This window comes from Arachis ipaensis, chromosome B3 (assembly GCF_059453495.1).
Source record: "Arachis ipaensis isolate K30076 ecotype BB chromosome B3, ASM5945349v1, whole genome shotgun sequence".
Classification (NCBI taxonomy): Eukaryota; Viridiplantae; Streptophyta; class Magnoliopsida; order Fabales; family Fabaceae; genus Arachis; species Arachis ipaensis.
The window spans coordinates 15850050-15867826 of NC_142438.1; the positions used below are offsets into that span (position 1 = coordinate 15850050).

At 35.8% G+C, this 17777-nt stretch overlaps 1 protein-coding gene across 1 annotated transcript; it reads right to left on the reverse strand.

The window, feature by feature from the left end:
* Nucleotides 1-61: 61 nt before the first annotated feature.
* Nucleotides 62-16233, reverse strand: LOC110269577 (uncharacterized). Its single transcript, XM_088506718.1, has 4 exons — nt 16162-16233; nt 15943-16076; nt 688-1786; nt 62-85 (listed from the first exon to the last, which is right to left on the reverse strand). The coding sequence occupies exons 1-4, from the start codon at nt 16231-16233 to the stop codon at nt 62-64; spliced, it is 1329 nt and encodes a 442-aa protein (XP_088362844.1).
* Nucleotides 16234-17777: the final 1544 nt, after the last annotated feature.

The window sequence follows — 17777 nt, forward strand, 5'->3', positions numbered from 1 at the left end:
CTAGGCACACCTACAAAACAAGCTTAAGAGACTTTAGGTATCCAAATCTTTTTGGATCCTTTTACGTTAAACTATCTTCTATGTCCTAAACCATTATAATCAAAAACAACTTTACAAACTTTATCACCAATCATTCTTTCACCAAAGAAACATTGAATAGAAAAGTGTCCATTTCGATTGCATAGCCTACAAAATCTTGGAGTTGCTATTTTGTTAAAGTAGGTTGGGTTTTGATACCTTGTATCATTTGAAGATGAAGCAATGTTTTCAAAATGAGACTTTTCAGATTTATAAAATCCCAACCCAACTTTATCATAAAGAGGTTTTTGACTAGCCAAAATTTGATTAAGATTTTCAGAACTTTGTGTAAACTTGGCTAAGTCTTCCTTAAGCATTTTAACCTCTTTAAGCAACTCTTCATTTCTTTTAAAACAGTCTACATATGCAAGGACAGAATGGTCACTTTTACAGCTTCTAATTTGGGCTCTTAACTGCTTATTTTCTTCAACAAGATCACAAGCAGTTTCGGCCTCTCTCACTTTCTCTTTTAGAAAACTGTTTTCAGCTTTAAGAATGGTGATTTGTTGTTCAAGTTCTTGATTTTCCAATAGAAAACATCTTAATTTTTTCAGAAAGGTGGTCTATCATAAGATGAAGATCTTCAGTGTTAGGGTTATGAGAGACTACCTGATTTACATGATCTGCCATGAGACACGGTTGTGACTTGGTCTCCGATTCTTTATCATCATCATCTGAGTCATTTTCCAAATCTTCCCATGAGGCCATCATTCCCTTCTTCTTTCCCTTTTTCGGCTTCTCCTCCTTCTTTAACTTGGGATAGTCAGATTTGAAATGCCCCATTTCCTTGCAATTGTAACAAGTTACTTTGCTAAGGTCTTTCTTCATCTTCCTTGAGCTGCTGCCTTTGCCTTTGAGCTTCACCATTTTCCTGAATTTTTTTGCAAACAACACAAACTCATTTTCAGAAGAGTTATCACTGGATTCATCATCCAGAGGGTTAGTCATAGAAGAAAAAGCAATTCCTTTCTTTTTTGAATCTTTTTTCAAATAGGTGTTTTCAAAAGCAAGAAGATTTCCTCTCAAATCATCAAGTGTCATGGAATCTAAGCTACTGCTCTCAGAAATAATTAAAGATTTTGTTTCCCACTCTTTTGTAAGACATCTCAACACTCTTCTCACTAGCACAGATTCAGAATGTGTAATTTCCAGAGCATCTAAGCCAACAATGATGGCGTTGAACCGTTCGAACAGTTCATCAATGGACTCTCCTTCCTTCATTGCAAACATTTCATATTCTCTGTTCAACATATCTGTCCGAGTCTTCTTTACAATGGTGGTTCCTTCATGAGTGATTTGTAGCTTGTCCCAGATTTCCTTTACCGTTGTGCATCGTGATACCCGTCGGTACTCTTCAAAGCTGATAGCACAGTTGAGCAGGTTTATTGCCTTGGCATTTAACTCTACCTTCTTCCTATCTTCTTCGGTCCATCTTGCTTCCGGTTTGAGGGAGACTACTCCTTCAGCATTTGTGGTAGTTGGAAATTGGGGCCTTTCCAGGATAATCTTCCAAAGTCTGTAATCCACTGCTTGTACAAATATCTTCATCCTCTTCTTCCAATAGGTATAATTTTTTCCATTGAAAAGAGGAGGTCTGATGCTCGATTGACCTTCAGTCAGATTATAGGACACCACATTTGCGCCACTGTTTTCTGCCAAAAGGATCTTTTCTCCAAGCTGCAAAGCTTGATCTCTTTGAGACCAAGCTCTGATACCAATTGATGGTTTCAGTGGCTAAGAGAAGGGGGGTTGAATCTTAGCCCCCTTTTTGCTTGCTAACACTTGCTGGATTTAGAGGAGACTTTTCTGTTTTTAGCTCATCACTTCACACGAGACCTTTTCTTTTGTCTCGTCCCTAGCCACGAGACTTTTCTTTTTGTCTCGTCACTTGGCACGAGATATTTTTGGTTTTTGCTCCTGTGCAGTAGAAACAGAAATGGAGTAGAGAAGAGAAGAAGATTACACCCAGATATATCCTGGTTCAGCTGCTAAGTGCAGTGCAGCCTACATCCAGTCTTCATCACAACAATGATGGAATTTCACTATAATCAACCTGATTACAAACTGTAAAGTGCTAACCCAACTTACAAGGGGATTCCCACAGAATCATGAAACGCAACATAGATGAACAAAGAAACTCTAAGGACATCTATGGCTTTTTCTTTTAATTTTGCACTCTCTGTCTTTTTCCGCTCTATGGCTTTTTCATACAAACCTCACTTGTTTGCCTTTTTCCATGAGACTCAAGACATGACAAAATTAAACAGAAAAATACTAAACAGAATACATTGAAGGAGAAGAAAATCTGTAAGCTTAGGTAGCTCTGAGAATCCTGTGCCTTGCACTCTCACTGCTTACTTCTAACTCCTTACTCCAAACAGTGGCTGTTCTCCCTTTTTATAGAAGAGAGAAGCCTCCACACTAGAAGCCAAAAACCCAAGCTTAACTTCTTCTTCTCCAAGAAAACAGAACCGGTTCGGCCACATAGAGAGAAGAGATAACCATGCAAAATCCAACATGCAATTACCTCTAGTCCTTTCTTGATCATCACTCTTCATCAATCCGAGCTCTCCATCCTTGGCTTGCTCTCCAAGATGGATTTCTGGCCCTTGATGCTTCATGATGATGATGACTTCATCTGCTTCAATCTCTGCCTCTACCATCACTTCGCCACTCTAGCTACTTCCTGTGGTGGTTGAGCAGAATCAAAGACAAGCCATGCCTCCAAGAATCTCCTCCTTGCTGGCCGAATCTTCTTCTTCCTTTTTTAGCATGAAGAGCTCAAGATTACCTCACCAAATCTAACTATATTTGGTGAAAATCTCAGCCACAGCTCATTTTTATTTTAGTATGTTTTCTTGCCATCTTCATGATGGTCTTGAGACGAGCTGACGAATGGATTTTTGACGGTTTAGAATTTCACAAATGAAATCTCGTTGAAGTATAGTCTCTAAACCAACAATAATCCTTTCATGCAAAAATTTGTTTGTCACAAGTACAAACCCCTAAAATCTATAAACCGAAGTATTTAAACCTCGGGTCGTCTCTCAAAGGACTTGCAGGGTAGTGTTCTTGTTATTGGTTATGGACTTGTTTATTTTGGGGTTTTGGATGAGGAATGTGAATAGTAAATGGTAGGAAAACTTTATTCACAAAATGGTCTTGGCAAGGTTTGGTTGTCAAGGGTCTTCATCATTATCACTAGCCACAAGTATGGTAGTTGCAAGGATTAATCCCACTTAGTCATCCTTAAATCGATTAACAAAGGAAAGTCAAGTGAGTTATATCAATCCTAGTCCATAAGTCCTAGCTTTCCACTAATTGGATTAATGAAGGCTAGAGTTAATGGCTATCAACTATCAATCAATTGGACACTAGTGACTCAAGAAATCCTAAGTTACCTTCTCAAGCCAAGAACATAAAATTCTAGTCTAACATTCTTCCAAGCATTTAATCAAACACTTGGAAGGCACAAAAGAAAAGTATAGTCAATCACAACAAGAATGAATTCTAACTACAATTGAATGTAAAGAATTAACAACAACAATCAAGGAAATCATAATTATCATGAATTACCTCAAATTGCATTATTGAAAGAAAATAAAGAGAACAAGAGTATTTCAATTACAAAACCTAGAAACAAAATAAGAGAAATTACAACAAGAGAATAGGGATAGAGAGAAGAACCAAAGTGTAGCAATCATCAATTGAAGGTAGAAGTAGAAGGATACTTGAATTAAACCTAGAACTATGAGATCCTAATCTAACCCTAATTCCTAATCCTAATTCTAGAGAGAAGAGAGAGCTTCTCTTTCTAACTCTAACTACTTCTAAAACTAAACTATGACTAATGATTAAAGTATATATTGATTCCTCTTCAATTCTTGGCTTAAATAGCATCAGAAATGAGTTGGATTGGGCCCACAAAGCTTCTAAAATCGCTGGCCACGTGTTGCATTAAGTGAGTCATGTGCCACCAACGGCGCGTCCGCGTACCGTGCGCGTGCGCGCCCATATGCGCAATGCAACTATGGCAAATCTTATATCATTTTGAAGCCCCGGATGTTAGCTTTCCAACCCAACTGGAACTGCATCAATTGGACCTCTGTAGCTCAAGTTATGGTCGTTTAAGTGCAAAGAGGTCGGCTTGACAGCTTTCCGGTTCTTTCATTTCTTCATGAGTTCTCCAACTTTTCATGCTTTCTTTCTTCATTCCCTTGATCTAATCTTTGCCTCCTAAACCTTAAATCACTTAACAAACATATCGAGGCATCTAATAGAATCAAGGTGAATTAAATTTAGCTATTTTAAGTCCTAAAAAGCATGTTTTCACTCTTAAGCACAATTAAGGGAGAAGTTATAAAACCATGCTATTTCATTGAATAAATGTGGGTGAAAGTTGATAAAATCCCCAAAAATCAATACAAGATAAACCCTACAAATGGGGTTTGTCAACCTCCCCACACTTAAACCAAGCATGTCCTCATGCTTAAGCCAAGAGAGAAACAAAGGGTATCAACATTTATTCCATGTAAATGAACTATATGCAACTAAATGCAAAATGGTTTTACCTACTTGGTTAAAAATAAACCAATCCTCCAAGTCATACGTGCACAAGTAGGGCCAAGATCATATAACGATTCATGAATCCTACCAATTCGAATATCGAAATGAAGTTCAAGTAGACTTGCGAGAAGAATGCTCATGAAAGCCGGGAATCAAGGAATTGAGCATCAAACCCTCACCGGAAGTGTTTGCACTCTAGTCGCTCGGTGTTTGGGGTTGATTCCCTCAATTCTCCCTTAATCATGCTTTCCAAAATTTGTTTTTCTTCTAACAATCAACAATTATTCAATGCATGCATACATGTATCATGAGGTCTTTTCTTTAGGTTGTAATGGGGTTAGGGTCAAGGTAGGATCATATATGGCTAGTGGACTTAAGGATTTGAATCTTTGATTAACTTAAACTTTCCCATTTAGCCTATATAATGGCCTATACAATTAAGTACTAATCTAACTACCCATTCCTCACTTTTTCACATACTCATGCATTTTCTTTTCATTTCACAACACTTATGCATTGATTCTTATTGAGCTTCACTTTGGGGCATTTTGTCCCCTTTATTGCTCTTCTTTTTTTTCTTTCTTTTTCTATATACATTTTTCTTTTCTTTTCTTTTTTTTTCTTTTTCACTTTTATTTCTTTTTCTTTTCATTTTTTTCTTTTTCTTTCAAACTATATACAAGAACATTAATGCATAAGGTCTATACATTTAATCAATACATGAGTATGTACCAATTCCCCAATATAAAAATACAAAACACAAACACCCTTTTATCCCAACCAATGTCCCAAAGTTTTCCCACTCTTGGATGACACTCACACTCACTAGCCTAAACCAATCAAAGATCCAAATAAAGGACATTCATTGTTTTCCGCTTTAAGGCTTGTAATGTGCTAAAATAAGAACAAGTGGGTTAATCATAGGCTCAAATTGGCTAACAATGGATGATAAGAGGTAAGGCTATTTGGGTAAGTGAGTTAATGAAACAATGGCCTCAATCATATAAATGCATGAATACAAGGAATAATGGGACATATAGATTCAAACAAATCAAAGATTACAATCATAGAAAGAGAACAATTACACGCAAGAAGGAAAATAAGTGGTTATAAGATGTAACCACACCATTAGGCTCAAATCTCACAAGCTTGTGTTCTTAGCTCAAAACCATGTTCCAAAATAAATTCTTTCAAGCAAGTTCAACAAAAATTTTCAAATTGGTAGGTTACCCTAAAACGGTTTCTTGGAAAGAAAATCATCACCCTAACCAAGTAGTCCTAATAACAAAGAAGTGGTAAAAATATGTACAAATTCTAACTAACATGCAACCTATCATGTAATGCAATAGCTAATCTAACAAAGAAAAATAAAAAAAAATTGGTGTTGAAAAGGAAATTGTTACCCATGGAGATCGGTCGAATGACCTCCCCACACTTGAAGAATGCACCGTCCTCGGTGCATGCAAAGGAGAGCAAGGTGGATGGATTGTTACAATTGATGAGCTTCTTCGAAAGGTTGTGCGGATGACTTGTTCGTTGCCCCATTTAGAAGCTTTTCCGTTTCCTCCTTTCTTGGTGGCCAGCCTAAAAGGAGAGAAAAAGAAAGAAAATTAAGCCTACAACAAAGATATCAAAGTAAATAGAACGTAGGCGGGGGCTAATGCCAAATAAGAGTATGATTCTCTACTGCATGGTAGCTACAACATGTGAGTGAGAAGTCAATATAAGCAAAAGGCATATCAACTGATACTTGATGCAAGAGTAAAGTTAAAGCACGGAGAGTATATTGAGCATCAAGATCAAATAAGAATTGATACAAACAAGATTAGTGATACGCATGAAAGCATTTGATTCTATCCTAACTCAATGATGAAGCGGTACAAGAAAAAAACAAAGGGTAATGAATTAGGAAGGACTAAAGCACTAATCTTGTGTGTTGACAAATATTACAATTAATGTAACAAGTCATGAAGCACCAAAACAAATGCAAGAAATTCTCAACAATTGAGTGAGAGGATTCAACACCATTATTAAAATGAGAAATTTAGAAAATAAAATGAGAACAAATAGAATTAAAATGCAAAGAATAAAAGTATGCAAATGTAATAGACAAAAGAAAATGGAAGAAGAGAAAAAAGAAAAAAAAATTTTTTTTTTATGTTTTTTTTTTTATATTTTTTATATTTTTAGTATTTTGTTTAATTATTTATTTATTTATTATTATATTTTTTTTTTATTAAATTTTTTTTTTATATTAAAAGAGAAAAGAAAAAAAAATCTCCAAGAGAGGAAGAAGAAAGGAAAAAAAAATGAGAAAGAAAGAAGAAGAGAAGAGGAAAGAAGGAGAAAGGAGGAAGGAGAAAAGCAGGGAGCAAATCCGCGCGCGCGCGCACAGCGCGCTTACGCGCGGATGCAGCAGGAACGATCCGCGCGCGCGCGCACTGCGCGCTTACGCGTGGATGCAGCAGGGACGATCCGCGCGCGCGCGCACAGCGCGCTTACGCGTGGATGAGCTTGTGCTCCCAGCAAAATGCTGGCACAACGCGCGCACAACTCTCTGGTTTTTGTACCAGAAGTTGCGGAAGTGCAATGTGCGCGCGCGCGCACAGCGTGCTAGCGCGCCGATGGCCCTTTTTTTTGTTTTTTTTTATAGCTCCCTATAATGTCTAAAACTCTTCTTTATTCAATCAAATATCAAACAATTCACAAAAATGCAATTTGATTTTAGGATTTATTCATCTACTACTAATGAATACAACATACTAACAACCAATCTTTACAAACAAATCAATATGAAATGAAAATCTACCTACAATGGCAACTCAAATCACTTATTATACAAAACCAAAAGAGAATGGAAAGAGGTTACCATGGTGGGGTGTCTCCCACCTAGCACTTTTAGTTTAAGTCCTTAAGTTGGACATTTTGAGGGGCTCATTGTCATGGTGGCTTATGTTTGTACTCATCCTTGAATCTCCAAGGATCTTTGCCTCTCAATTGGTTGACAGAATATCCAACCGTCTTCACCAAGCTTGGGCAAAGTTCAACCCAAGATATGAGTCCCTATAGTTGGTCTTCATCTAGCAAGCCGGGGTCCCATATCTTATCTTCGCACCCATCCGTTAGTTGAGTTTCATGGTTTTGTCGGATGAGCGGTTGACATAAAGGTAATTGACACATAGAATTCTCTTTACTCCACCAATGCTTCCTCCTAGATCCATATAAAGCAATTCTTGTCCCAACATCATCCCTATACCTTGAGGCCTTGGCCTTGATAAGCTTAACACTTATTTTCCAACCACTACACAACTCGTTTTTACGTTTAATTCCACAAAGAGTTCTAAGTTGACCATCATTCTCAAGCAAACCATATTCAAGTGAGAGATTAAAGCTTAGAGATAGAGATTTTACCCACTTAAATGTTGTATTGGATGGTAACTTGGGAAGGGAGACTTCCCCACACTTAGACAATGAATCCTTGTGCTCTTCTTTGTGTATTTCCACCACTTTGCGAGCTTCCTTGATTCCAACCTTTCCCCTTTTATCACATAGTTTGGTGTTGTCTTCAAGAACTTTGATTTCTTGCCTAATGGGAGGTGGTTCAATTTTGGATAGAAATTCATTAATGAATAAATCCATTTCTTGGTCAACCTCTTCATATTCTTCAATTTCGATATACACCATGCTAACGTTTTCCTCTTGGTAGCTCTCTTTCTCATTGCTCACCAAGGGTATGGGAGGTTGTGCACACTCTTTTATACTTTCAACTTCATGTCCAATGGGAGAGGATTCCATTGTAGAGAGAAATTCATTCATGATTGAATCCATCTCTTGATAAGCCGCTTCCAAGTTTCCAACGATGATATGCCTTGGGGGTTGCGCACCCTCCTTAACATCAATATCAAGCTTCTTGGAAGAGTTCTCCATGATGCTACATTCCCATGGACTTTCAACATCTCCTAAATCTTCAACCACTTCTCCTCTTTCTTCAATGATCATAGGCTTCTCCAATTGTTCCAACACAAAATTTGACTCCTCCTTTTTCACCGAATTATCCAATTTCTCCTTCATGCTTTGCTCTTCTTTTGACTTTTCACGTGTGGTTACGGAAGTACCTTGAGTATTCAAGCATTGGTGGGCTAAAGTGTGCACCACCTTGGTCAAATTGGTCACAAACTCAAGTGTATCCCGCTTCATGGCTTCTTGTCCTTGGAGTAACAAAGTGAGAGGATCGTCTATTGGGGCTTGGGGTGAATAGGAAGGTTCATTATTTTGGAGGGAGGATTCATGGTAGGAAGGTGGTTCTTCTTGGTGAAGGTATGGAGATGGTGAGGGCTGAGGTGGTTCATGGTAGTAATCTTGATAAGGCTGTGGTGGTTCTAAAGGTTCTTGCTCATAATGATCACAAGGATGTGGTATGGGTGATTGGTTATATGATGGATAAGGGTCACATAAAGGTACTTGGTAGAAAGGGGCTTGTGAGTATGGTTGAGGTTCATGTTGAGGATAAGATTCATAGGCATATGGTGGTGGTTGATTGTCATAAAAGGAGTCACCATAGCCATTGAATTGACATGCATTAGGATGAGAATTATACCTATAAGTGTCCGGAGGTTGATGCCAATAGGAGTGATCAATTCCTTGAGGCTCCTCCCATCTTGGAGTGTTCCATCCTTGGTACATGTTAGCATTGAAGTTCACATTTCCTACAACACAATTAGAGCTAAACTCATAGCCAAAGTGAGAATTCATTATGGAAAAACAAAATAAAACTAACAAAATCTAGTAAACAAGCAAAAGATAAACTATTTACACTATTCACATATGTACAATAACCAATAACATAACACCATTGCAAATCCCCGGCAACGGCGCCATTTTGACGAATGGATTTTTGACGGTTTAGAATTTCACAAATGAAATCTCGTTGAAGTATAGTCTCTAAACCAACAATAATCCTTTCATGCAAAAATTTGTTTGTCACAAGTACAAACCCCTAAAATCTATAAACCGAAGTATTTAAACCTCGGGTCGTCTCTCAAAGGACTTGCAAGGTAGTGTTCTTGTTATTGGTTATGGACTTGTTTATTTTGGGGTTTTGGATGAGGAATGTGAATAGTAAATGGTAGGAAAACTTTATTCACAAAATGGTCTTGGCAAGGTTTGGTTGTCAAGGGTCTTCATCATTATCACTAGCCACAAGTATGGTAGTTGCAAGGATTAATCCCACTTAGTCATCCTTAAATCGATTAACAAAGGAAAGTCAAGTGAGTTATATCAATCCTAGTCCATAAGTCCTAGCTTTCCACTAATTGGATTAATGAAGGCTAGAGTTAATGGCTATCAACTATCAATCAATTGGACACTAGTGACTCAAGAAATCCTAAGTTACCTTCTCAAGCCAAGAACATAAAATTCTAGTCTAACATTCTTCCAAGCATTTAATCAAACACTTGGAAGGCACAAAAGAAAAGTATAGTCAATCACAACAAGAATGAATTCTAACTACAATTGAATGTAAAGAATTAACAACAACAATCAAGGAAATCACAATTATCATGAATTACCTCAAATTGCATTATTGAAAGAAAATAAAGAGAACAAGAGTATTTCAATTACAAAACCTAGAAACAAAATAAGAGAAATTACAACAAGAGAATAGGGATAGAGAGAAGAACCAAAGTGTAGCAATCATCAATTGAAGGTAGAAGTAGAAGGAGACTTGAATTAAACCTAGAACTATGAGATCCTAATCTAACCCTAATTCCTAATCCTAATTCTAGAGAGAAGAGAGAGCTTCTCTCTCTAACTCTAACTACTTCTAAAACTAAACTATGACTAATGATTAAAGTATATATTGATTCCTCTTCAATCCTTGGCTTAAATAGCATCAGAAATGAGTTGGATTGGGCCCACAAAGCTTCTAAAATCGCTGGCCACGTGTTGCATTAAGTGAGTCATGTGCCACCAACGGCGCGTCCGCGTACCGTGCGCGTGCGCGCCCATATGCGCAATGCAACTATGGCAAATCTTATATCATTTCGAAGCCCCGGATGTTAGCTTTCCAACCCAACTGGAACCGCATCAATTGGACCTCTGTAGCTCAAGTTATGGTCGTTTAAGTGCAAAGAGGTCGGCTTGACAGCTTTCCGGTTCTTTCATTTCTTCATGAGTTCTCCAACTTTTCATGCTTTCTTTCTTCATTCCCTTGATCCAATCTTTGCCTCCTAAACCTTAAATCACTTAACAAACATATCGAGGCATCTAATAGAATCAAGGTGAATTAAATTTAGCTATTTTAAGTCCTAAAAAGCATGTTTTCACTCTTAAGCACAATTAAGGGAGAAGTTATAAAACCATGCTATTTCATTGAATAAATGTGGGTGAAAGTTGATAAAATCCCCAAAAATCAATACAAGATAAACCCTACAAATGGGGTTTGTCAACCTCCCCACACTTAAACCAAGCATGTCCTCATGCTTAAGCCAAGAGAGAAACAAAGGGTATCAACATTTATTCCATGTAAATGAACTATATGCAACTAAATGCAAAATGGTTTTACCTACTTGGTTAAAAATAAATCAATCCTCCAAGTCATACGTGCACAAGTAGGGCCAAGATCATATAACGATTCATGAATCCTACCAATTCGAATATCGAAATGAAGTTCAAGTAGACTTGCGAGAAGAATGCTCATGAAAGCCGGGAATCAAGGAATTGAGCATCAAACCCTCACCGGAAGTGTTTGCACTCTAGTCGCTCGGTGTTTGGGGTTGATTCCCTCAATTCTCCCTTAATCATGCTTTCCAAGATTTGTTTTTCTTCTAACAATCAACAATTATTCAATGCATGCATACATGTATCATGAGGTCTTTTCTTTAGGTTGTAATGGGGTTAGGGTCAAGGTAGGATCATATATGGCTAGTGGACTTAAGGATTTGAATCTTTGATTAACTTAAACTTTCCCATTTAGCCTATATAATGGCCTATACAATTAAGTACTAATCTAACTACCCATTCCTCACTTTTTCACATACTCATGCATTTTCTTTTCATTTCACAACACTTATGCATTGATTCTTATTGAGCTTCACTTTGGGGCATTTTGTCCCCTTTATTGCTCTTCTTTTTTTTTCTTTCTTTTTCTATATACATTTTTCTTTTCTTTTCTTTTTTTTTCTTTTTCACTTTTATTTCTTTTTCTTTTCATTTTTTTCTTTTTCTTTCAAACTATATACAAGAACATTAATGCATAAGGTCTATACATTTAATCAATACATGAGTATGTACCAATTCCCCAATATAAAAATACAAAACACAAACACCCTTTTATCCCAACCAATGTCCCAAAGTTTTCCCACTCTTGGATGACACTCACACTCACTAGCCTAAACCAATCAAAGATCCAAATAAAGGACATTCATTGTTTTCCGCTTTAAGGCTTGTAATGTGCTAAAATAAGAACAAGTGGGTTAATCATAGGCTCAAATTGGCTAACAATGGATGATAAGAGGTAAGGCTATTTGGGTAAGTGAGTTAATGAAACAATGGCCTCAATCATATAAATGCATGAATACAAGGAATAATGGGACATATAGATTCAAACAAATCAAAGATTACAATCATAGAAAGAGAACAATTACACGCAAGAAGGAAAATAAGTGGTTATAAGATGTAACCACACCATTAGGCTCAAATCTCACAAGCTTGTGTTCTTAGCTCAAAACCATGTTCCAAAATAAATTCTTTCAAGCAAGTTCAACAAAAATTTTCAAATTGGTAGGTTACCCTAAAACGGTTTCTTGGAAAGAAAATCATCACCCTAACCAAGTAGTCCTAATAACAAAGAAGTGGTAAAAATATGTACAAATTCTAACTAACATGCAACCTATCATGTAATGCAATAGCTAATCTAACAAAGAAAAATAAAAAAAAAATTGGTGTTGAAAAGGAAATTGTTACCCATGGAGATCGGTCGAATGACCTCCCCACACTTGAAGAATGCACCGTCCTCGGTGCATGCAAAGGAGAGCAAGGTGGATGGATTGCTACAATTGATGAGCTTCTTCGAAAGGTTGTGCGGATGACTTGTTCGTTGCCCCATTTAGAAGCTTTTCCGTTTCCTCCTTTCTTGGTGGCCAGCCTAAAAGGAGAGAAAAAGAAAGAAAATTAAGCCTACAACAAAGATATCAAAGTAAATAGAACGTAGGCGGGGGCTAATGCCAAATAAGAGTATGATTCTCTACTGCATGGTAGCTACAACATGTGAGTGAGAAGTCAATATAAGCAAAAGACATATCAACTGATACTTGATGCAAGAGTAAAGTTAAAGCACGGAGAGTATATTGAGCATCAAGATCAAATAAGAATTGATACAAACAAGATTAGTGATACGCATGAAAGCATTTGATTCTATCCTAACTCAATGATGAAGCGGTACAAGAAAAAAACAAAGGGTAATGAATTAGGAAGGACTAAAGCACTAATCTTGTGTGTTGACAAATATTACAATTAATGTAACAAGTCATGAAGCACCAAAACAAATGCAAGAAATTCTAAACAATTGAGTGAGAGGATTCAACACCATTATTAAAATGAGAAATTTAGAAAATAAAATGAGAACAAATAGAATTAAAATGCAAAGAATAAAAGTATGCAAATGTAATAGACAAAAGAAAATGGAAGAAGAGAAAAAAGAAAAAAAAATTTTTTATGTTTTTTTTTTTATATTTTTTATATTTTTAGTATTTTGTTTAATTATTTATTTATTTATTATTATATTTTTTTTTATTAAATTTTTTTTTTATATTAAAAGAGAAAAGAAAAAAAAATCTCCAAGAGAGGAAGAAGAAAGGAAAAAAAAATGAGAAAGAAAGAAGAAGAGAAGAGGAAAGAAGGAGAAAGGAGGAAGGAGAAAAGCAGGGAGCAAATCCGCGCGCGCGCGCACAGCGCGCTTACGCGCGGATGCAGCAGGAACGATCCGCGCGCGCGCGCACGCGTGCGCGCACATAGCGCGCTTACGCGTGGATGAGCTTGTGCTCCCAGCACAATGCTGGCACAACGCGCGCACAACTCTCTGGTTTTTGTACCAGAAGTTGCGGAAGTGCAATGTGCGCGCGCGCGCACAGCGTGCTAGCGCGCCGATGGCCCTTTTTTTTTTTTTTTTTTTATAGCTCCCTATAATGTCTAAAACTCTTCTTTATTCAATCAAATATCAAACAATTCACAAAAATGCAATTTGATTTTAGGATTTATTCATCTACTACTAATGAATACAACATACTAACAACCAATCTTTACAAACAAATCAATATGAAATGAAAATCTACCTACAATGGCAACTCAAATCACTTATTATACAAAACCAAAAGAGAATGGAAAGAGGTTACCATGGTGGGGTGTCTCCCACCTAGCACTTTTAGTTTAAGTCCTTAAGTTGGACATTTTGAGGGGCTCATTGTCATGGTGGCTTATGTTTGTACTCATCCTTGAATCTCCAAGGATCTTTGCCTCTCAATTGGTTGACAGAATATCCAACCGTCTTCACCAAGCTTGGGCAAAGTTCAACCCAAGATATGAGTCCCCATAGTTGGTCTTCATCTAGCAAGCCGGGGTCCCATATCTTATCTTCGCACCCATCCGTTAGTTGAGTTTCATGGTTTTGTCGGATGAGCGGTTGACATAAAGGTAATTGACACATAGAATTCTCTTTACTCCACCAATGCTTCCTCCTAGATCCATATAAAGCAATTCTTGTCCCAACATCATCCCTATACCTTGAGGCCTTGGCCTTGATAAGCTTAACACTTATTTTCCAACTACTACACAACTCGTTTTTACGTTTAATTCCACAAAGAGTTCTAAGTTGACCATCATTCTCAAGCAAACCATATTCAAGTGAGAGATTAAAGCTTAGAGATAGAGATTTTACCCACTTAAATGTTGTATTGGATGGTAACTTGGGAAGGGAGACTTCCCCACACTTAGACAATGAATCCTTGTGCTCTTCTTTGTGTATTTCCACCTCTTTGCGAGCTTCCTTGATTCCAACCTTTCCCCTTTTATCACATAGCTTGGTGTTGTCTTCAAGAACTTTGATTTCTTGCCTAATGGGAGGTGGTTCAATTTTGGATAGAAATTCATTAATGAATAAATCCATTTCTTGGTCAACCTCTTCATATTCTTCAATTTCGATATATACCATGCTAACGTTTTCGATATATCACATATCTTCCTTATTTATTTATTTAGTTGTTTTACAATATTACTAAGGCACAATATAATTATTCTTCATTGAAATTATTAAGAGCAATTATTTCAATTTCAATTTGAGTAAAGAATCAAAATTTTATTAATTTATTACTTTTTTTTATTCTGATATATTAAGAAATTGTTTAAATAAGGGAGAACTCCTTTTGTCCTTCTAATTTTGGGTCGAAATAAAAATCGTTCTTAATTACTTTTTTTTATATCAAAATTATTTTTGATAAAAAATAAAATTATTTTGATGTACGCTAGAAATTTCAATGACGAAATTGGACATTGCTATTATTATTATTATTATTATTATTATTATTATTATTATTATTATTATTATTTATTTGAAAAGTTAAGGGCATTTGAAACCGAAAAGAATATCATTGTGCTTGTGGCAAAAATTGCATGCATTGCTCCCTAAGAAGAAACAAGCTCCATGGCTCTCTTTTATATTTATACTTTCTCTACTACATAACATGAAGATTGAAGTGAGTGACTATCACACGCGATGATTATGCTTGTCATTTCACATCAATCTGGTCAATAAAGACAATTCATTCGAATCATAACACCCACTTACTATACTCTATATTTTAGCATTTACCTCCTTATTAATTAGTTAACTAATTACTTTGTCAGAATTACTGGCTTTTTTACTGAAATGCCCATAGAAAATTCTTTAATTCCCAGAATGCGCATATGTGAAAATATTTCTCAAAATGCGCAGGCCATTTCTAGGATTGTGGGCACGAAATGAGAGGACCATTTCACTTAGTGCAGGCACGAAATGGAAACCCATTTCAAGCGTGGCAGAAGCGAAATAGATAGACCAAATCAGGGACAACAGACAGGAATTGGGGGCACGACAGTGGTGATGCATCTCATCAATGTCAATCTGAATAAACAAAAATATAAAATAATACATTTTGTCGGTAAAAAAGAAATAAGGAACACAAAAACAAAAATATTTTAAGCAACAATGGGATTGCTGATAAACCTGTCTATGGAAACCCATGCAGAGCTGGTTATACTGCTCTGTACGTTTTCGCAATCCAGCCTGCAATAACTGGTTTGTTGTTGATTGGAAAACATCCATCACGAACACGGTTTATCCAAGCGGGGACTTCTCTCAATTGTTCATCTTTATACATTAGGGTCTCTTGAGCTACTCTGTGCTGGAAATCACAGAGAAATGTAAAGCAGCAGTTTTTTTAATAAACTTTTATCATAGAAACAAAGCACACAATGTAAGCAGCCTACCTGTTCCTGCAACTCAATAAGCTGCCTGTCTTTTTCTTGAATATGTTCTTGAAGATCATGTATTTGTTTCATATGCTGAGCTCTTTCAGCTTCTGAATGATCACGCTCTCTTCTGCAAAGATTTTAATGGTATGCAGTTCTCTTTCCTTCTCTTCCATTTTCCTTTTCAATTCATGAATTGTACGTTCTTTTTCACAAAGTTGCTCCTACAACCAGTTAAACATGTTTTAGAGTAGAATATCAACTAGTGCATCATGAAAAGAAAAACATGTAAGCTAATAAAAAAATAAATGTTGATCAAAATCAAAAGAATGGTACTTTTAAATTCTGAGAGAAAATGGAATCTATATTAAACTATTGGTAATGTAAAACATGATTACAATTTGCATTGTAAAAAAGCCCTTGAATAATACATAAAAATTGAGAACATGAGTACAGCAAAGTATTTTACTGCTTTGCCCATTTCGTGTGTGCCTGCATTGAGTTGGTCCATTTTGTGTGCTTCATACACGAATTCTATCATTTCTTGTGTGTCATAGGCGAGGTCTCCCATTTTGTGTCTGTTGCAAAAGATGTGGCCCGTGTCAGACCCAATGCACTATTTCGTACTCACTATTCTTGACTTGCTGCCTAGAATCATTTCGTGGCTGACCCAAGCAAAATGGCCGTGCGTATTTGAGGAGGAAGATCAAACCGTGCGTATATTGGAAATTAAAGAATTTTCCATGCGCATTTTAGTAAAAAAGCCCAGAATTACTTAACAACAGAAGTTATTCAACGTTTTCAGCTACCACGATCTGGGTCGTGTTTTATGATATTTGTTGAATATTGGTGATATAAAGAATTCAAATGTTATTTAGAAGATATTAGTTTAAGTTTATATTTTTAAAATATTTTAATTTAATTTGATATATTTTAATTTTATTTATTTAATTATTAGATTGGGTCTTATATTTATGAGTTTATAATTTTTTATATTTTAATTTAATAAAAAATTATAAATATCTCATAAATTAAGGTAGTTATAATATAGAATAATTGAGAGGTTTAAAAACCTCTTTTTAGTTTCGTGATAAAATTATGGTGCGGACAATTAAGGTTGAGAAGTCCATCTCTTGTTACATCGGAAAATTAGGTAGAAGGTTGATGAGTCTCTTTGATTCAATTTTCAAACTATGGTGTTGACAGGTTAGATTGAAAAGTTTCTTTTTGTTGCGTCAAGAAATTAAGTAGAAAATATAGTGATTCTCTTTGTACTCAATTTCAATCTATCCTTTTTGTTTCTATTCAATTTCGATGTATATTTTTTTATTCAATTTGAATCTTTATTTTTTTTGTTTATCTTTTATTTTTTTTATCATTTGATACAGGGTTCAGGTATTAGATTAATTCTTATTAATCTATATTTGTTTTTCTTTTATCATAAAAAAAATAGTCCATCGCATCTTTTTTTTTAATTCTTGTGTTCTTATTTTTATTTGTGTTTTATTATTGTTTTATCATTATTGTTGATTTTATTATTTAAAAAAAATAAAAAAAAGCATATGGTGCAAAATAAAAAAAAATATACAAAAAGGAAAAGAAAAAAAATTATCTTTTTTGTAATTATTATTTTT

Bases quoted from the DNA above. Each gene is read 5' to 3' on its own strand.
- LOC110269577 (XM_088506718.1), bottom strand. From the start codon at position 16,233: ATGAAACAAATACATGATCTTCAAGAACATATTCAAGAAAAAGACAGG. The intron at 16,077-16,161 runs GTAGGCTGCTTA...TGTGATTTCCAG, and splicing joins TTATTGAGTTGCAGGAACAG to CACAGAGTAGCTCAAGAGAC. The intron at 86-687 runs GTAGTCTCTCAT...ATAATGGTTTAG, and splicing joins TGGCAGATCATGTAAATCAG to GACATAGAAGATAGTTTAAC.